Source organism: Lynx canadensis, chromosome D3 (genome assembly GCF_007474595.2).
Source record: "Lynx canadensis isolate LIC74 chromosome D3, mLynCan4.pri.v2, whole genome shotgun sequence".
Taxonomy (NCBI): domain Eukaryota; kingdom Metazoa; phylum Chordata; class Mammalia; order Carnivora; family Felidae; genus Lynx; species Lynx canadensis.
The window spans coordinates 18,024,306-18,045,558 of NC_044314.2; the positions used below are offsets into that span (position 1 = coordinate 18,024,306).

The following is a 21,253-nucleotide window of genomic DNA, read 5'->3' on the forward strand; positions in this document are numbered from 1 at the left end:
GACAGAGAGAGAGAGAGAGAGAGAGAGAGAGAATCCCAAGCAGGCTCTGCACTGTCAGCACAGAGCCTGATGTGGGGCTCGAACCCACGAACCAAGAGATCATGGCCTAAGCCGCACCCCAACACCTAGTTTGTTTTTTTTTTTTTCTTTCTGTTGTAGAAACTGCTGAAAATATAGGATTTGCTTGTGAACTCCTGACTGAAGACATGACTATCTGCTATGGGGAAGATATCAAGTAAGTAAAGGCAAATCTAGATGTGGTAGACACAGCAAACACGGAGAAATGGGAGCGAGAATGTCAATTCAGACAGTTTTCCTCACATTTAAATAAGGCAAGAGAACACAGGTAGTTCCAGGTTATCATGGCTGGATCTCTTTTTGAGCAAGTTTTAGTGTTAGGGGAACTTGAGGCCCTTATTCACCCTTTCAGGGGCCATTTCTCTGCATTTCTTACAAGTCCTCAGTGCTTGCCTGCTGATAAAAAAAAAAAAAAAAAAAAAAAAAAGTGAGCCTGAGACATCACCAGCCAACTGATGCTGGAGTGCTGCCTTTTCAAGGAATTGTAATTTTGTAAGAAACAAACAGAAGGAAAGAAACCGCACAATTTTGCTTGGAAGGAAACGGGTGGATGGGACACACCTCTAGTCTCGTCTGGATGGGGCAGGATATTTCGAAGCGTAGCCTGTCCTGAAACACTCGAGAGCCCAGAGTCATAGGAGACCTGGAAACGTGTAAGGAGAAGCCCCGCCTGGTGGTGAAGCCAGAAACGTGTGGCAGAAGTTACGAGGTGGTGCTATCTTGACAGTTTTATTTATTCCTCAAGTCCTTGCCTTACGACCCCTCCCCCGGGCTGTCATGAGGCCAAAAGCTGTGAACTTGCCTCATTTGGTAAGAGGCTGGAGGGAGTCGATGGAGGTTGTTAGTCTTCTTTCCAATGATGGTGACAGAGCTTTCATGAGTTGTTCCAGTATATTGGGCACTCGGGCTAAATTAGACACACAAAATCAGCGGCTCTAAAATCTACATCCATCAGTTCTGTTTGAATGCATAAACCATGCCTCTTGGTGCTTTTAGCTTTTAAAAAATAGCAACAGACAAATAAATAGTAACATGTTTACTTAAGTAGTTTCTTGGTTTCAAATACTTTGGTTAATTGCCAGGTTTTATTTCTTGTTGGGGGGGGGGCCCTAATAGATTTCTGGTCTCTCTTTCTAAAGTGTTGAAAATTGGGCCCTGAGCTAAATTAGAAGATAAAATTTATGCAAGTAGCAAATTTTATGATCATGCTCTTAGCTAAGTTAACCTTTCTAGAGGGCTGAACCATCTCTCTCTCTAGGTGGTTCCTAAAAGGATGATTCCTATAGAATGGTTTGAATGGGTAACTTCATGCTTTTTTTCTTTCAGTGATTTGTCTTCATCACTCCTTATTTTCAACTTGAAAATGAGAAATTAATGTGGAAAAAAGAATAAAAAATACCTAATCCTCTAGTGTAGTGGTTCTCAACTGGGGGTGGTTTTGCCTTGCAGGGAAATGTGGCAGTCTGACAGTTGACACTGAGCTTAGCCTGAAAGACTCAAGAGGAGGCTCCTTTTCCATACTTAGCCCCTCTACTCAATTCCACATTACAACTTTTTCCACTTGACGGTATAAATTTCCTTGCTCTGTGAAAACAACAACCCTAATCTGTTCTATTATGTGTTGATTATCTTGTCGGGAGTTAACGATCTTGCTATTTCTACTTTGCACTCAGCGCCCCTGCTTGAATTATGCCGAGATATTAACATTCTGGTGCAGCCATTTCTCAATGTTTCCAGACATCATGAATCTTTGGTTGTTTTAATATGGAAGGAAGGAGAGGTACTACTGGCTTCTAATAGGTAGAGACCAGGGATGCTGCTGAATATCCTACAGGGCAATAGTCAGCCACATACAACAAAGTATTACCTGGCCCAAGACATCAATAGTGCTAAGGGTGAGAAACTTGCTCTTGAAGGTGGAGAATGGTGGCTGTGTGTAACAAGGAAAGCTGTGGGCTGAGAGTAAGGAGACCTGAGTCTTCAGTCCCTTTGCCTATCAACTTACACCAGGTGAATCGCATCCTCTCTCATGGGCTTGCACTTCCTTATGTGTAACATGAAGAGTATGGATAAGATGTTCATGGAGGCTTCCACTCTAAAATTCCGTGACTAATTTTTCTATCACATGAATGTGTTACATGTGGTCTTCTCAATTACTTTTTGATACAAAGCACTGAGAATTTCTCAAAAGCAAACATAACTTTATGTGGAAGTAAGCTTCTTTTTGCCAAATAGCAGCCACTGTTTATAATACACTGTATTATAAATTATAATACACTATATTATAAATTATAATACACTATATACCCAGGCATAATAATTCAGGTCAAGATTGCCTTCCTTCTGTTGGTCCTGAGCATATTTTCAATTGTATCTTCCTTTAGCTGTCTTTGGCAAATAACGGAACACCAAGAACAGGATGCCCCGTGGGGGAGGAATTAGGACTTAAATAAGATTATGTCACCTGATTTAAAAGTGGGCTAAGGATTTGAATAGACTTTTCTCCAAAGAGGATATATCAATGGCCAACAAGCATATGAAATGATGCTCACTCATACGCTCAAGCATATGAAATGATGCTCAGACATTAAGGAACTGCAAGTTAAAACCAGAATAAGTTATCACCTCACACCCTTTCAGGATGGCTCCTATCAAACAAACAAACAAAACCAGAAAATAACAAGTATGGGCAAGCATGTGAAAATTGGAGTCCTTGTGCACTGTTGGTGGGAAAGAAAATGGTGTAGCTGCTATGGAAACCAGTACGGTGGCTCCTCAAAATAGTTAAAAAGAGAATTACCATATGATCCAGCAATCCCACTTGTGGGTATATATCCCAAAGCATTGAAAGCCAGAACTCAAAAGAGATATTTACACACCCATGTCCATAGCAGCACTATTCACAATAGCCAAGAAGCAGAAGCAACCCAAACGTCCACCGATGGATGAATGGACAAACAAAATGTAGTATATCCATACGCTGGAATATTATTAAAGAGGAAGGAAATTCTGACATGTGCTATAATAGCAAATGAATCTCGAGGACAGGGAGATAAGCCAATCGCAAAAAAAAAAAAAAACCAAAAACAAGTACTGTGTGATTCCACTTATAGGAGTTCTCTTATAGTGTTCAAATTCGTAGAAACAGAAAATAAAGCAGTAGTTACCAGGGACTAGGGGAAGGGGGTCACTTAATTGGTATAGAGTTTCAGTTTGGCAAGATGAAAAAGTTCTGGAGATTGGTTACAAAGCAGTGTGAATACACTTAATACTACTGAACTGTAGAAATAGGTGAGATGATAAATTTTACGTGGGTTTTTTTTAAAAACACAAATAAAAATAGAGATTATATGTCAAAAGTACTTCACAGTCAAGGGCCCATTTATAGTCTTGTGCTCTTAAACACTTAAATTTCTTTTTCCCCCCAGTGCTCTTCTTCACACAAGGATGGAAAACCAGAGGAACAGAGGTGGAGTCTATGCAAAGTTTGTACCCCCCGTGCACGAACCTTTTTTTCCACCTGGTGAAAGTCGTGCTTTAATAATCACGGGTTCTTGGTTGGTGCGTATCTTTACTGTATCTGTGTGTGCCTTTGCCTTAAACTACAGCAGTTCATTGTGGACTGATCTGAGATGGTTTCTCATACAAACCAACAGCCTAAAAATCTCTTGGCCTATGAATGAGCGGCAATTTCCCAAGTGTGAGACTTCCTATATGATACATGAAAGGAAATCCATCAGACTGGTAATGGTGGATAGCCCCGGTTTATCAATCAATGAATAATTGTAATTTTTTTTCTTTGTACATTTGTGTTTTCTAAATTTCCATGGTAAGTAGGTTTTATAATCAGAACAGTATCATCCATGAGATAACCCAAGAACCATCCTCCACACGATTAAAGTCTTGGAAATGGTACCCTCGAGATAAAAACTAAGATGGTTGTAATCCTCTCCCTCTCAAATCTCACAGAATGAAATTCTTCTGGAGAAAAAGACCAAGAGAAGTAAGATTCTGAAGCTGAAGTTCCCGAGGACGGAAGAAGAAAGACGGATGCGGACGCAGAGTAAAAGGCGTCTGGAAGCCAGGAAAGAGCAGAGGCAGAAGAACTTTGTAGACCTGGCCTGTGAGTGCAGTGCAGTCATCTGCTGCCGGGTCACCCCCAAGCAGAAGGCAATGGTGGTGGACCTGGTGAAGAGGTACAAGAAAGCCATCACGCTGGCAATTGGAGACGGGGCCAATGATGTAAACATGATCAAAAGTGAGTCTCACCCAGGGCCGATGCCACCTGAACTGCTTTAGAGAAGGAAAGGCAGGAATGTTTCTGAGGGTAGTAGTTCCAAATCCCATAGCTCAGGCTCTGAGAGAGCAGCTGATAAAGGCATGTAACCACGATGATGACACCTGTGACCCTGCCCTGAGGAAGCTCAGTCTACCCCAGTAGGAGAGAGCAGGTAGGACAGTGCCCCTTAGAGGATGCCAAAGAGAAGACGAGCTCCACATGAGTGAATTTGGCCTCCTCTGTTTCCCTCTTTTACACACATGTGGATTTGTTTTGTTTTCCCTCGCTTACTGCTTCTCCTCCTCTATTTCCTTAAGGCTTATTAGAATCCTATTTAGTAAGCTTGGTGAAAATTTCTGCTGAGCGCGGAGTAAATTGTTGAATTCTCTTTAGTATTTGAGAGTATTTTGCTTTCTTATCTCAGCATCTTTTTTTCTGGGGCTTTCTTCTTGCCTTTGGGAAATTGGGTGACCTCGTATGAGCCCAAGGGAGCACATGTGGCATTGAAACACAACTCTAACATGGCCTTGCCATCCTCCTGACCTTCCTAGGAGACTGCCAAGGGTCGTTTCGCTGGTGGGAGGGCTTTACGTCTTCACAAATTGAAGAACTGAGCCCTGTCATGCAGAAATACATTGTGCCAGTGTTAGAGCATGCAGAACTGAAGCTTCATCAACACGCCTGAGTCCTGGGTGGTTTTTCCTCCCTGTGTTACTGTCAGGGAGCATCTTGTAATGAAAACGCCCCAACTAGTGAGCTGTGAATGCTCGTTTTCATTCCACCAACATGCCGTGTCACCTTGGGCTTATGCTCCGGCCTCAATTTTCTTATCTGAAAACTATGATTTCTGAGGTCACTTCCAGTTTTGTGATATTATTAGTTCAGAGGAATTATGACATAACCACGTATGTTCTACTAGAGAACTAAAATGCATTATGTACAACTAGACTTTTAATTCAAGCCTGTTTTGTAATTCATGTGTCTCTTTCTTTTCTTAGAGTCTCTTCCTCCTCCTCGATCTATACTAAGAATATTCCAACTTTATCTTCCTCGGCAGGAGTCAGCTATATGATGTATGTCTTCTTGCTTCTTTATCATGTGTCTGTCTGTGGCCACTGCTGGTTTAATTTCTTCTCCAGGGTGTTTTGCATGTGCCAATCCTACCATACGACTGGCATTTCTTGCCCCAAATTACATCAGTCTCTTTCCTCTACAGCCAGTTCTAGGTTATTTTCCATTGTGTACCCTTAGCATAAATAGCTGTGCCAAAAGGGCAAGTAACTCAAACATTAGTTTTACTCAGTTACAATGGAGACTTCTAGATGTTGGAGAGAGGGTTACCTTGCAAATTTACCATCTGACTATGTGACTTAGACTTGAAATTTTTTTTGTTCCAAGGAGTTTACCAATTGATAGCAAAAGGGATCACAAAGTCAACATAAGTAACCTTATAGAGACTTGTTTTCTTAAGTTGTTCTAAGAATTTTATTAAGCTCTGTTATATGGTCGGTGCTTTTATATATAACAGGGAACATCCATCTGGGGTGCAAATCAAAGAAACTCAGGTGTCCCTGGAAGTCCATAGCTTTACCCAAGTATTGATAGTGCCTTTTTGTATTTTAGAAAAACTGGCATTGCTTTCACCTGTATAAAATACAATATACAGAAATTATATTTGTTTCTAAAGAAATACAGTAAAATTTAAGTGTCAGAAAAACTTGGCCATTTGTTAGCATGTTCCACATTTAGTAGAAGTGGAGGGAACTGCAACCCCCCCCCCCCCATGTTTTTGCCTCTAGCAAGGACGCAAGGACTCTCATGGGCTCCCCTGTCTCCCTCTCTTGGGCCTGAAGATGTCTGCTGGCTGGTGGGTGGTGTTTTTTTCTTGGTCTAAGACCCTAAGAATAAGCAAGAAGCACGAGAGGGGAGACAGAGCCACAAAGGCTTGAGGCAACGATGAGTCTGTTAAGGAACTGTGAAGGAGCCTACCAGTGAGGCATCTGAAACCACATTTTTGAAACTTCAGGAAAATCTAGGTGTCTATATTTTAGATTATAGGGAAAAAAACATGCAGCCCTATAAAGTACATCTCCTCGGTTGCCTTGAATCCCCTGTGAACTGTGGCTGTGTTCTTTCACACGCTGTCCTTGGTGTGCTCAGCGAAAAGGCTGGGCTGGACATCAGGGGCTCCTTCTCCTTGGCTCCAAGAGAACCTCAACATCTCCCTTTGTTGCTTGATCGGAAAAGTAGCCCATGGTTCGGCAGGAAAGCACAGTTTGGCAACCACGACTAGTCATAAGAATTATTTATGTGTTTAAAAAGAAGTCATAAATATTGAATGAGACCTGCAATTCATTCTACTTTTTAGAATCGCGAAGTGTTACTGAAAACGTAGGTTTGGCCAAGTCACTGTGTCACTTTGAATTTGCCAGACCCTGTACTCTGCCACTAAGGCAGGATTTTTGGAGCCGCTTTCAGTTGGAAACCCTGCTGAGTTGGCAGTCACGTCTCTGGGTCTGAGTGATAATAGGTTATGTTCTCCAACACACATTCTCTAGCAGATCTCAGTATGTCTTTAGTTCCATGCCTCTTAAGACCTATATAAAATTCGTAATTTGCTAAGTTGAAACTGTGACTAAGTGACTATTGGAAGGATGGACAGAATTGTCACTTTCATTTTTATCCATTCTGGAAACCTTCTGCAGCCAAAAAAAATGAATAAATAAATAAAAATGTGTCTCTTAAGGTCACGGTGGGCCATGACTAAATGCTGGAAGTTTAATATCTTAGTTAACTAAGTATATTATAGTTATCATATACTATATAAACTAGTATCTTAGTTAAAACACTTTTGATTGTAAATATTAAAGAACAGCTAACACAAGCTTAAGACAAAAAGAAATTTATTTTATTTTATTTTATTTATTTTTTTTTTTCAATGTTTATTTATTTTTGGGACAGAGAGAGACAGAGCATGAACGGGGGAGGGGCAGAGAGAGAGGGAGACACAGAATCGGAAACAGGCTCCAGGCTCTGAGCCATCAACCCAGAGCCCGACGCGGGGCTCGAACTCACGGACCGCGAGATCGTGACCTGGCTGAAGTCGGACGCTTAACCGACTGCGCCACCCAGGCGCCCCAAGAAATTTATTTTAAAAGATCTAAAGATGTTTCATGCCTCCCAAAAAGCCAGACCTCAGGAAGATGCTGGAACCAGGAACCCAGCTTCTGTTCAATCCTCCTTCTAGACCACTTTACTTCTGCCTCTCAGAACCCCTTGGAAATAAATATATCTGTCCCACAACTCAAGAATTTAGAAGTTAAAATGACAAACACAAACCCAAATCTTCGTTCCAAAATGTGAAAGAGACACGGATTGGTCCAGCTTGGGTTCTGTGCCAAGGATAGTATAAGAAACAGACCCCCCTGGGTACTTTAAGCAGGAAGTGATTAATGTAAGGGACTAAGTGCTCACAAAAGCGCTGGATAGACTGAAGAAGTAGGTGCCAGGCTGAGCCTCGAATGTCTTAGTCACGCACCAGAGGAGCTTCTAACTTTGAGGCTTCTGTGAAGGGCTTTTCAGCTGAAAAACTTTTGTCCGTCAACCTCCAGGCAGCTGGAGAGAGGATATGAACTCTACTGCAGAAATGCCACAAAGGGAAGGGCTGCTGGGCTCCAGGTGGCTCGCAACGATGGAACCCAATTCACAAATAGAACCTTGCTGCGAGGAAGTCAGAGCGGTGTTAGGTTTTTATCTGCTTTCCCACCTTTCCAATAGAACAAGGGTGACATGAAGGTTGGGAGAGCCAATCTGTATATGCTACCGATGACCTACCAGCCCAGAGCTGACTCAGCTGTGGCCAGGGAGGCAGGGACACACAGTATGCACGGATTCCTTGGGTTCCCTCCGTGGGTGGGAAGGATGGCTTATGAGCTGGGCAGAAAACCCAAATGGAATTTACCACCCACCTGAGATCCTTCCACAAATACTCCTCAGAGCCCTTGCCTTGTGCTTTTTTTAGCCACTTGTATCTCTGACATAAAGTTGAGTTCAGAAGCTGGGGCGGGGCTGGTGAGCAAGAGTTTTCATTGCTCCAAGAATGTCTGTTTCTTTGTTTTGCTGTGGAAACATTTTTATCATCTCCATGTTTTGCTTTAAAATTAGCTTATGATTCACTGTCTTCTCCCTCCACCCCACAGCTGCCCACATTGGTGTTGGAATAAGTGGACAAGAAGGCATGCAAGCTGTCATGTCAAGTGACTACTCCTTTGCCCAGTTCAGATACTTGCAGAGACTGCTGTTGGTACACGGCCGGTGGTCTTACATAAGGATGTGCAAGTTCCTTCGATATTTCTTTTACAAAAACTTCGCATTTACGTTGGTTCATTTCTGGTACTCCTTCTTCAATGGGTACTCTGCACAGGTAATATAAGAATTATTATCTGATGAATAGAACTCTTACATAAATAAAAGTCTACTTCTGAAAAAAACCTTTCCCCTCCATATTTGCAGTTTTGAGGCTCTCCTAATGGTTGAGGCACAGATTGAGATTACAGATGATGTTTCTTTAAAAAAATTTTTTTTTATGTTTTATTTATTTTTGAGAGAGAGAGAGAAAGAGAGACAGCGTGAGCAGGCGAAGGACAGAGAGAGAGGGAGACGCAGAATCCAAAGACAGGCTCCAGGCTCTGAGCTGTCAGCATAGAGCCCGATGCAGGGCTCAGACTCACGAACCGTGAGATCATGACCTGAGCCGAAGTCAGACACTTTATCGACTTAGCCACCCAGGCACCCCGATGATGTTTCTAAAATGTTTCTGGTGCTTTAAAAATACTTTAGCTTGCCTTTGAAAAGTTGGGATTTGTTCCTGGCTTTTGTTTATGTGTTTTGCCTGAGATTTTTTATAAGTTACCTTGCCATTAAGAACAATAAGGGGCACCTGGGCGGCTCAGTTGGTTAAGTGTCTGACTCTTGGCTTAGGTTCAGGTCATGATCTCACAGTTTATGAGTTCAAGTCTGGTGTCAGGCTTTGTGCTGACAGCACAGAGCCCGCTTGGGATTCTCTCTCTCCCCCTCTCTCTGTCCCTCCCGTGCTTGCTTGCTCTCTCAAAATAAATAAACTTAAGGAATAATGATAAATTATTCAACTTTGATAGCAAATCAACAATGCTATTGTGATCAAGGCTAAAGGGATTATCTAAATTTTGGATGATCACAGATCTGTTCTCAATCTTTTCTTTTTTTTAAGTTATGGCTGAAATGGGAGTGGGGGTCATATATGTTAAAACGGTGATACGGCAGAAAAGCATCACTAGTAAAATTGAACCTGTCAGCGCCTGTGGTTGTCCAAACTTCTGATGGTGTGCCTCAAATGATATCAGAGGAGCCTTGGGAACCGTGGGTCAGGAGCAACCTTGAACACACGAGGGCCTTCTTCCTGCTCCCATGCAGGACCACCACCACTGGTGGTGACCAGCAGGCCTGTTTCCTCTCTGCCACCCTGAGGATGTGTGTGTGCGCGCAAACCCTGTGCATCCTTTTCAGAAGCGTATTTTTTTTAAACGTTTATTTCTGAGAGAGAGCAAGGCGGGAAGGGCAGAGAGAGAAGGGGGACAGAGGATCCGAAGCAGGTTCTGCACTGACAGCACAGAGCCTGACGCAGGGCTCGAACTCACGGACTGTGAGATCATGACCCGAGCCGAAGTCAGACGCCTAACCGACGGAGCCACCCAGGCGCCTGTTTTTAAAATTCAAATTCTGCTTCACAAAATGTTTAAATAGAAATGCTGGACTTGCAAAGTAAAAGCAAAGAACATTCGAATGACACCTTATGTGCTTCTTGGGCCGGTCTGTGGGTTTATGTACTCCGAATTTGTTAACAAAGGGATACAGAAAGGATAGGCACCAACATATTTTCCAGCATTCTTCACATAGAATGGACGGACTCCCTTCCCAAAAAATGTTTTGGTGTATGTTCTCCCATTCATTTTAGAAGGAAGGTCTGTTCTGCGGAGTGTGGATTCTGCCCATTCCGTTGAACCCAACTCACACCTTCGGCAGATGCAGAGGAGTGGGGTTTACTCTGGCAGAAGCCCCCACGCATGCTGGGGGCCTCCCAGTTGAGAAAGAATGCATGTGCATTGACTAGGCCAGCAGCAGGTCTTGGTTTGTGACGCAGACTCTAACCTCCCCACAGACGGCGTACGAGGACTGGTTCATCACGCTCTACAACGTGCTCTACTCCAGCCTGCCCGTGCTCCTCATGGGGCTGCTTGACCAGGTAGGACCTCGTGCTCACAGGGACACGTCAGGGCAGACCGAGCACCTGTTCGAGAAGCAAAAAGCAAATATTATTTCACTGCATTCTTTTGGTTTTCCCTTCTTCCTGAGAAAACCCTATGGCTGTCCTGTTGCCAGGCAACAAGAGGAACTGTGCTTCCTGTTTTATAGTAAGAACGAGGATTTCTGTGCCTGGGTTGAATTCATTGACAAAAAAGTGTATTATCTTCCTTTTGGACACTAACAGTTTCTTGTTCAGACACCCGACAGTATAGTATGTCTCTATAACTTACTGTAAACATCAACTATTTTAATATTTCTCTAAACTTAGGTGTTTAATTCCCAAATTAGTTCACATTCTATCTAGTAGCGATTCTTGGTACTTAAAGTACTTTAATGAATAAAAAGAATAATTTGGAATTAACCCATCAACTTGTATGTGAAAATACTTTCCCAAAGAATTAATCAGAATCTGTTTTCCCAGGAGGTAAAAATAGCCTCCCTCCATTTTTTTTTTTTAATTACTAGTTTGCTTTCTTTCTATGAACAGCAAAATAATAAATTTCTACCTATCCGTATCTTAATTAAATATCAAGTAATGGTGGACTAAGGTAAAGAGGTTGGCCTCTGCACACTGCCAACTCATCAGGACTTACCTTGTTGAGTTTTTGCCTTCCTAAAACTGAGTAAGTTGACACTCTTTGTGAGGTATAAACTGTAATGGATCTCGAGTTCTTCGATTTCTGGCGGATACTCAGCTAATGGTGTTTTCCCTTTAAGGATGTGAGTGACAAACTGAGCCTCCGCTTCCCTGGGCTGTACATAGTAGGACAAAGAGACTTACTTTTCAACTATAAGAGATTCTTCGTAAGCTTGGTGCATGGAATTTTAACATCGATGGTCCTCTTCTTCATACCTCTTGGAGCTTATCTGCAAACTGTGGGGCAGGATGGAGAGGCACCTTCAGACTACCAGTCTTTTGCTGTGACGATTGCTTCTGCTCTTATAATAACAGTCAACTTCCAGGTACATGGCTTTGGTCAAGTGTTCTCTGTATCTGTGAGTTACCAGGATTTCTGTACATACACCAGTGCGCATAGCCATCTGGCTGTCACTCTCCCTCCAGCTAAGCCTTTGCCATTTTACAAAACATGAACGCTATCGTCACCCCTTACACCAAGCACATTTCCTACTTCTCACCTGAGCCGAGGGCAGTTTCTGTTTGTTTAGTATTCAAGCCAGACCATGCTTAAATTGCTGAATTCTGTTTTCAGAATCCTTGGATCCTATATTTCTTGGTGACTCCCCAAAATGAGTGCTCTTTCTCTGGTTTCCCAACAGATTGGCTTGGATACTTCTTACTGGACCTTTGTGAATGCTTTTTCAATTTTTGGCAGCATTGCACTTTATTTTGGCATCATGTTTGACTTTCATAGTGCTGGGATACATGTTCTCTTTCCATCTGCATTTCAATTCACAGGTTGGTATTTTCTAAATTCCAAACATAAAGGTGTCAAGAAATGTTATTAGTTTAGATTCTGACATAACTTCTAAGTAAAACACAAGGTGCAAATTATTGCTAGTGAAAATTAATGTCCTGACTGGCAAATGAACAACAGTGGTGGGCTGGAAGTGTGGTAATGTGACAGTAAGAAAGCAAAATTAAAAAGTTTTAAAGGATTCAAATAGTTTATTTATTTTTTTAACGTTTATTTATTTTTGAAACAGAGAGAGACAGAGCATGAATGGGGGAGGGGCAGAGAGAGAGGGAGACACAGAACCAGAAGCAGGCTCCAGGCTCCAAGCCATCAGCCCAGAGCCCGACGCGAGGCTCGAACTCACAGACCATGAGATCGTGACCTGAGCTGAAGTCGGATGCTTAACCGACTGAGCCACCCAGGCGCCCCAAAAGTTTTAAGATACAATTGTGCATCTGTTCAGTTAGTTTTTATCCCCACCCCCAAAATCTAATATTGGTAGGTAATGAGAAATTGAGTATGCATGTAAACTATTAATATAATTTAATTTTTTCAAAGCACTATCTGGAAATATGTCACGTCCTATAAAACTTCTCATACATTTTGACCTAGTATTTCCAATTGGAGAAAACACCTTAAGATAAAACATACCAATTTTTGGAAAAGCTAATTTGTACAAAGATTATACCACCACCACGATTCCAATTATTTTTAAAAAGTGGAAATAATTCAAAGACCTAATAAAAATAGTATATTAGCTAATCAAGCTATGAATCACGTATGAGGAAATTCTAGAATTCAAAGGTAGAAAACTGGGGGCGCCTGGGTGGCGCAGTCGGTTAAGTGTCCGACTTCAGCCAGGTCACGATCTCGCGGTCCGTGAGTTCGAGCCCCGCGTCAGGCTCCGGGCTGATGGCTCGGAGCCTGGAGCCTGTTTCCGATTCTGTGTCTCCCTCTCTCTCTGCCCCTCCCCCGTTCATGCTCTGTCTCTCTCTGTCCCAAAAATAAATAAACATTGAAAAAAAAAAAATTTAAAAAAATAATGAACACTTACTGTGTCTTTAAAAAAAAAGAAAAAAAAAGGTAGAAAACTGTAACATCATTATAAAAATGAATGCAGAGCAGTAAATTTTTAGAAATACTTTATAGCCATATAAAATAGGACAAATGATAAATGCTAGAATGTGAATTGCTATTTCACACATATTTTAAAATTTATATCATGAATCAGAATTTATAAATTTCTTAGAGTAGCTTTGAGTTCACAATGGAAAAAATAAATCCCCATGAACTAGTTTCCCTGTAAAAAAGATGAGTTTGTATTTTTTTTTTTTATGACCAGTTGTAAAAAGACCATTGCTATGGTAACCCTTTTCTTGGGATTAAGCTCATTTTTTTTTTTTTTGTGATTGTTTTTGGTTGCACTGTTTTGTGTTTTAAAAAATTTAGTGCCCTGTTAGAATATTCCCAAAGGGAATGTTTTTAAACACATTTTTAGCAGTATAACAACACATTTTTTTCAAAAAAGGCATTTTTATAAACTTACAGTGTAAGTACAGAAAACACTCTGACAAATTTGGCTCTAGGGGATGTTAATTATAGCTTTAAAATTGGGTAGTAATATGATTACCTGGTTGCATGATAGAATTGTTACTTCCTCTGCCATAAACCAGCAGCGAACTGCAGTGGAAAAAGTATGGCTCTAGTCAAATGGATGTGGGTTTTAGTTTAGAAGTGGCCATTGGTAGTTTTGTTACCCTGGGCGAATCTTTTTACTTCTCCACAATTTTCTTATGAGGCAAAGAGGAAACTTATTTATCCCTCAGAGCTGACTAAATAGCATGACCCAAATAAAACACCTAGTGTTAAGACCTGTCATACAAACGGCAGTGCTAATTGTTATTGTTATCTGGAGTTTCAAACTATAAACTTTGAAAAATAAATTCCTGGAAAAATTGAGAAGTATAATAGATTGCCTAATTTTGCATTTTTACCTAATACGATGTCAACAAACATACTTTTTATTTTTCGCTTAGTCATTTGCTGATGTACATTTGCCTTCCTGATTTTGTTTTGCTTAGTCCTGTTTTATTTAAAATTTTTTTTAACGTTTATTTATTTTTGAGACAGAGAGAGACAGAGCATGAACGGGGGAGGGGCAGAGAGAGAGGGAGGCACAGAATCTGAAACAGGCTCCAGGCTTTGAGCAGTCAGCACAGAGCCCCACGCGGGGCTCGAACTCACGGACCGCGAGATCATGACCTGAGCGGAATTCGGACGCTTAACCGACTGAGCCACCCAGGCGCCCCTGCTTAGTCCTATTTTAAAATGTTCATTCCTTCAGCAGTGATGGAATGTTCTGGGGAGGCCAATCTGATTGTAAAATTTTACCATAGACAATGCATGTAAGGGTTACGGAATATTAACTATGTTCTTCAGATGAAGGACCTCTGTGATTCATCCTCCACGTTTTTGCAGGCACAGCATCAAATGCCTTGAGACAGCCGTACATTTGGTTGACCATCATTCTGACCGTTGCAGTGTGCTTACTGCCCGTCGTTGCCATACGCTTCTTGTCAATGACCATTTGGCCATCAGAAAGTGATAAGGTATAGAAAAACCAGTATTCTCCTCATTCTGAGTGCCCCTCACAGAAATCAGAGCGTGTCCCCACAGCAGCTTTCCTGCAAATTCTAAACTCATGGGAAGTTTGGTATGAGGTTTATTTAATACTACTTCTCTTTAACCGCGTCCCTTTGGGACAGGGATTTTTCTTTTCATGCTTTTTATTTTAAACATTATCAAAGGGAGAATAGTATAATGAACCCCCATATGTCTATCCCCTAATTTAACAATTACAATATTAACATTTTGCCCTGCAAATAGGTTGGGGTATGTACGTACGTATAGAAAATGCCACCTCTTCTGGTGGAATGTCTGAGCTACAAGTTGTTCAAACAATGTATCACTTCAATTCACATAATCAGCAGCAGGCTTCAGGCTCTGGGGACTGAGCACCTAAACGTCTGTCAAAAGCACTGGGGTTCTTTCCATCTCTCCCCTCTGCTATCCTCATTATGAGCTTCACCTTGAAGTTGGGGGGATGGCTACTGCAGTTCCAGGCACCTCCTTCTGACACACCCCTGTCCAGATGAAGACAGGAGACTGCTCCATAGCTTTCTCTTAGCAGCCCGAGAATTGTGCATGGGAGGGCCCAGGCCACATCATGCAGATCTCCTTAGCCAGATGAGGTCACACGGCCATTGCCGGACTCGTGCGGAGCAAGGGAAGTCAACCAGCCCTGCTCCTGGGAGCAGTCTCCACAGCCCAAGAGGGTTGTGACTGTATGCAGGAAAGGTATTCTTGACTCTACTCCTTCTTCATCAGGAAGGAGAGAGAAGATGCTAGGCAAGCAACCTTCAGTGCCCCCTATTCTCCCATGTCTGCTGACCAGAAGATGCAGTAGCAACAAGGGAAAGGGAACGACGGAATTTTCTCTCGAACCTGTCCCAGTCTAATTTGTCAGTGGCAAAGAACGGTAGCGGAGGCGAGTGGGAATTCCGGCTCCCCGTTTTCCAGAAGGTCCAAGACCTTGAAAGTGTTACGTAACCGCTAGGCGTGCCGTCCCCTATAAAAGGAGCGCGGCGATGCCGCCTTAAACAAGACAGACTTCAGGAGGGCCCCCACCCCCTGGGCGTTAGTGCCCGTCCACCTCCGCCACCACAGCCCTTCCATTTCATTGTCGGCCTCGCCCGCTCCCCCCGCAGATCCAGAAGCATCGCAAGCGGTTGAAAGTGGAAGAGCAGTGGAAGCGGCGGCAGCACGTGTTCCGCCGGGGCGTGTCCTCGCGGCGCTCCGCCTACGCCTTCTCGCACCAGCGCGGCTACGCGGACCTCATCTCCTCCGGGCGCAGCATCCGGAAGAAGCGCTCCCCGCTGGACGCGATCATAGCCGAGGGCACCGCGGAGTACCGGCGGACTGTGGAGAGCTGATGCGGCGGCGAAGCCGGCACACACGCCCACACACAGATGTCTATTTTTTTATGAAAGACTCTCAGGACTTTTTAAAAAACCAAAAACTGAATTTGTCACGAGGATGTTAAAGACAACAACTTTTGTAACAAACCACTTGGGCTGGACTATTGCAATGGCGAAGCCAAGAATACCTTTTTCAAAAGTCCTCTTGTTCAACTGCTTGTGTCCATTAGGCTTCAGAGGGGATGTCGTAATCCAGTCTCGATCTGGGACAGAATTAGAAACTTGTATTTCAGTGCAAATGGTACCGCATTATAAAATTACAATGAGATCATTCCTACCTGGGATCTTCAACATACATAACCAGAGGTTACTTTTTTTTTTTTTTGCCCCATTGGGTACCTTCTTAACAAAGACCTTTTATTTATAATGGCCACGACAGAAAAAATCCTGAATGTTCATCACCTGGAAGATAATGAGCTGCATGGTTTCATGTTCTCCTGTTGGTTCAATCAAGGAAAATCACTTCACATTTCATAAGTACAAGGTTTCAGTCTGCTTCGGTTTACTACCAGGTTAAAAGTGTGCATCACCTATGTTTACTCTTACTACTGCATATTTTAGCCACTTCCTTCCCTCCATTTTGAAAAGATGCATTTAAATATTTATGGACTTCTTTTTTTAAGTTCTTAAAAACTAGGGGTAGCCGTGATAAATTGTGACTTTGTAACGCTTTCTTTTGAAAAGCAAACTTTGTGCCTGCCTACATGTGTTTTATAAGGGATTTGAACAGAGACCCCACTTTTTCACTTGTCTTCAGAGAAAAAAAGGCTGTTGGCAGCCACATTTCTAACAGAGTATCCTTCAAAATTGAAAATGATTTTAAGCAATTATGGAAACTATCCTCAAAGAGGCAAAAGTTATTTTTCTCGAGGCTTTTCACACACTAGTTTTTCACATGCTAGTTCCCATATTCTAGTGAAGATACAGAAGTGTTTTCAATAATTCTGTTCTTTACCATTAGGCTGTGAATGTTCACAATACCTGTCCCTTTGAATTCCTATGAGGAAATCACAACATGTATATCATTCATATTCTAGGAATGATGAAAGAATGTATGGCTCTTTATTCTATGGAAGTAAAGTTCTGGAAGTTTACAACTCTTGTACATAAACTGTAAATTGTTTTTCTTTCTTTCTTTGGTAAAGAAAAGTTGCTTGTATTCTCCGTTTTCTCTCCTGTTTTGTGAATTGTGGGAAAGGTCGACAACGCAAATGTGTCAAAGACTTACACTGCTGGGTGCAATATTAACAATTGTAAAATGCAAATTGCTTTGGATAAATTATTTCTATATTCTGTAAATCAGATTTAATGTATATTTTTGTTTAAAAAATAAATGCTTTAGTAAAATCTTTGGAAAGGATATTTCAAGTAGGGTATGTGACAGAAGAATCTAGGTCTGCAAGGTTTCTAAAGAAACGCAGGGGTCCTTTGGTGAGAAATACAAGTTAGGGGCAGGGTATTGAGTATTAGGGGAGAAGCTACTGAGAAAAGGCCATTAGACCTGAGAGGCGGTGGGTATGGATTTATAGTTGGCAAGACCAATTGTGTCCAGGGAGGGTGGATCTTAGCATACTTAGATGAGGCACGATTTTTTAAAATGACCTAGGTTCTGAAACCAGAATAAAAACATAGGTAACTTTCCACCTATGGGGCTGGGAAGTGAGCAAATGATCAAAGGGGAATCAGGATGCTGAAGGGCAGGAGAGCAGAGGAGGCAGACCTGAGGCTTGAGTCTGGGAGGGCTGAATGGGCTGAGCCAGCTGCAGTACAGGCAGGCAGCTCCCAGTGACCCCACTAAGGAAATGGGACTGTGACACAGAGAAGGAGGTTCTCTGCAGAAAGACACCGGTGGGGGGCTTCTTTGGGAGGCACAATTGCCCAGATGACGGTTTCAGCCTAGGGGTGCTTTATATGGTGCGAAATCAGGACCTGCCTCTTTCCTATTCCACAACTGACAGTCTCCTGGAGGGGAACTTCATGTCCGGATCTTTGGAAATGGGGTAAAAGGAGATGGGACAGATTAGACTCTGCAACAGAAATTGTATGAGAAAAAGTTCTGAGCAGACCTGGGAGATAATCCCTCAAAAAAAAGGAAAAAAAAAACAAACCAGAAAACAAAACCACTTTTCTTCCTAAGATGTCCTACTGTATTTAAATTGGCTGAGGAATATACTGTTTTAATCAAAGAGCACCACCTAAAGGTTCATACTGATGATCAGTACCAGAAACTCCAATAATGATATCCAGTGGGGATAAAATGGCTCTAAAGAGGTTCCAAGGTGATAGCAAAACGTACCTTAATGGAGTCTGTATTTTAAGTTGTTGCCTTCATGTGATGTGGATGAAGCTTAGTAAAATTGTAAGACGGTTTCTCAAAGTCCTATCAGAATCTGCTTGAAAGTTATAGCTACAATAAAACTTCTGGTGCATTTATAATTACAAAAAGGCCTATGAAAACAGTGTAAAAATTGACTGTCTTGACTTAAATAGACATTTCTTCGAAGAGGATATATACACGGCCAACAAGGGTATAAAAACGTCCTCAACATTAGTCATTAGGGAAATGCAAATCAAAACCACAGTGAAATACCATTTCACACCCACTAGGATAACTATAAAAAAAAGGAAGGGCACCTGGCTGGCTCAGTCAGTAGAGCGTGCGACTCTTGATCCCAGGGTTGTGAGTTCAAGCCCCAAGCTGGGCTTGGAGCTTACTTGAAAAAAAAAAAAAAAAAAAAGTGTTGGCAAGGATGCAGAGAAACCGGATCCCTCGCCCACTGCCGGTGGGAATGTGAAGTGTTGCACCCACTGTTGGAACAGTTTGGCAGTTCTACAACAGGAACAGAATTACCATATAAACAGCAATTGTCCCAAGTAGGTATATATATACCCCAAAACCTTGAAAATGAGCACTCAGATACCTGTACATGAATGTTCACAGCAGCACTTACAACAGCCAGAAAGGAGAAACAACCTAAACGTGCATCAACAGATGACTGGATACACAAGGGATTTACATATAATGGAATATCATTTAGTCAGAAAAAGGAATAAGGCTCCTTCAAGATGGAGACATAGGAAGATCCTGAACTCCTCTCCTCCCACAGACACACCAGATGTACAGCTACAAATGAACAATTTCCTCTGAAAACCAAAGCTGAGGGACTCCTAACATCGGGCAAACAGCTCGCACTGAAGTGTTTAGGAAAGGCAGGGATGCAATCTTGCCGAACCCCGCCCCCCCCCCAGCATTGGAAATCCAGAGCTTCTCAGGGAGGAGTGAAGGGTTTGAACCCTACATCGGGAACCCCAACATCTAAGACCTACCGCTGAGAGATAAGCCCCTGAAACTTACAGCTTTGAAAGCCCACAGGGTTTGCATCCCTGAGACCCAAAAGGCTATCGTGCAAACTGAGAAATGGCTGTTGAAGGGCTCAGGCCCCTGGACTCACCGGCACCAGGCCCAGTGCAGAAGCGGCTAGACTTTACGTGAAAGCAGCTTCTTTACCTATCTTAAAGCATCGGCCTGAGAGGCAGGCATCTAATTCAGCACACATCTAGGGGCCGGCCCGCCGGCATACTCTCCAAGGATGGAGGCCAGCAGACACTTTAAAAAAAATTCTTTTTAATCCAGGCTCCTTCTTTTTTTCCCCCAGCAGGCATCATCTTTATGCCCTCCCTCCACTGCCCTCCAGAGCACCAGTATCTCCCAGAGGGGAGCTGTTACATGCACCTGGTATTGGTTTTATACCGGGTGTCTCCGTTTTCGCAACTGCCACCCAGTGTGAACGCCCCTTGGGTCACCTGGCTCTGGGGGCCAGCAGCGCCTGCATTCTGGGGACCCACAAGACTGTAACAGTTGGAGAGACAGTTCATGGCCAGCTAACACCACGGCAACATCTGCCCAGTCTTCCTGTGATAAAGGACTGTTGTGCTTGTCCTGGAGCTTCGGCCTGAGGGGCAGGCTTCTGGCTTGGCACATGTCCGGAGGAGGCCCATTGACGGACTCTCGGGGAAGGGAAGCTGGTGGATGTCATGCTTGCCCTCTTTCCCTGCCTCACTCCGGCTTGTCAGTATCTCCCAGAAAGGAATTCAGACCCTCATCGGGTGCCCCAATTCTTGCAGGTGCTGCAAGGTGACATCTCTAGACCGCCTGGCCGTGGTGGCCGACCGGCTAATGAGTCACACAGGACTGTCACCAACAGAGAAAGAGTTTTTGACTGTCTACCATTTCCAGAGCAAAGCAAGAGGCAATGGTCCGAAGAGCCCAAACTTTCTGTGAAAGAGGCCTGTTGGCTAATCTCCATGGCTACGTCTGAGGGATAGACTTGCAATCAAACACACATCTAAGGGCCGACTGCAGACCTTTCCGGAGACCTCAGACGGCTATCTTTCTGTTCTCTTTCTGCCGTGCTCCAGTATCTCCCAGAGGGGAGCTTGTACAACGTCCGGTGCCCCGTTTTTACGTCTGCTGCCTTGTTTTCTGCAGCTACCACCTCGCGGATGCCCCTTAACTGCTCCGCTCTGGTGGCCAGCAGGGTCGGCATCCCTGTATCCCGTACGACTGACTGCCACAAACGGGCAGGCAGTCTCTGGCCTGCTGCAAACCCCAGGGCACAATACAGACTGAAACACACCCCCATTCTTCCTGTGAGAAGGGACTATTTGCGTGTCCTGGAGCTTTCGACCGAAGGGGCTGGCTTTTGTTTTGACATACATCTAGAGACCTACTAAGATGCTGTACTTAGCCGGTAAGTCAGTAGATGCCACCCTGTGCCCTCCATCTGCCTTGCCTCAGATAGCTGGTATCTTCCAGAAAGGAGCTCATATAGTTGCCTGGCACCCTAATGTTTGTGACTGACACTCAGGGTGCCAGCCTAGGTAGATGGCAGGACCTAATGCTTGCAGTCTATAGGACTGTATATATTTGTATACTTTAAAAGCTGCTGCCTGACAGTCTGATTTACGTACAATCAGCCTGAATCTAGGTGCTGACTTAGGTCCTCCTCCAAGGGACAGCTAAAGAATACAATAAATGAACTGAAAAATAACCGGAGGGGTTCAACAGTAAACTGGATGAAGAAGAAGAAAGGACATGAAAA

The 21,253-nt window shown here is 43.1% G+C and overlaps 1 protein-coding gene and 1 long non-coding RNA gene across 8 annotated transcripts in view; one reads left to right on the top strand and one right to left on the bottom strand.

Annotated features, from left to right (window-relative positions):
* ATP8B1 (ATPase phospholipid transporting 8B1) overlaps positions 1 to 16,283 on the top strand; it is a 125,959-nt gene extending 109,676 nt beyond the window's left edge. For all 3 annotated transcript variants that reach the window (XM_030336243.1, XM_030336244.2, XM_030336245.1), the window contains exons 20-28: positions 160 to 235; positions 3,507 to 3,639; positions 4,048 to 4,336; positions 8,557 to 8,780; positions 10,554 to 10,637; positions 11,417 to 11,662; positions 11,978 to 12,116; positions 14,593 to 14,723; positions 15,882 to 16,283. In XM_030336243.1, coding sequence (XP_030192103.1) covers positions 160 to 235; positions 3,507 to 3,639; positions 4,048 to 4,336; positions 8,557 to 8,780; positions 10,554 to 10,637; positions 11,417 to 11,662; positions 11,978 to 12,116; positions 14,593 to 14,723; positions 15,882 to 16,106 — 1,547 coding nt within the window. In that variant the 3' untranslated portion in view covers positions 16,107 to 16,283. The remainder of the gene's footprint in view (positions 1 to 159; positions 236 to 3,506; positions 3,640 to 4,047; positions 4,337 to 8,556; positions 8,781 to 10,553; positions 10,638 to 11,416; positions 11,663 to 11,977; positions 12,117 to 14,592; positions 14,724 to 15,881) is intronic.
* Positions 8,177 to 21,253, bottom strand: part of LOC115528271 — a 45,969-nt gene continuing 32,892 nt past the window's right edge. Inside the window, exons 3-7 of one of the 5 annotated variants that reach the window (XR_003973197.1) lie at positions 16,280 to 16,354; positions 11,837 to 12,127; positions 11,481 to 11,573; positions 10,544 to 10,682; positions 8,177 to 8,772 (exon numbers count right to left, since the gene is read on the bottom strand). This is a non-coding gene — a long non-coding RNA (uncharacterized LOC115528271). Of the gene's footprint in view, positions 8,773 to 9,414; positions 10,683 to 11,480; positions 11,574 to 11,836; positions 12,128 to 16,279; positions 16,355 to 21,253 lie in introns of those variants that run through there. The other 4 variants (XR_003973196.1, XR_003973195.1, XR_003973194.2 and 1 more) reach the window with 4 other exon arrangements.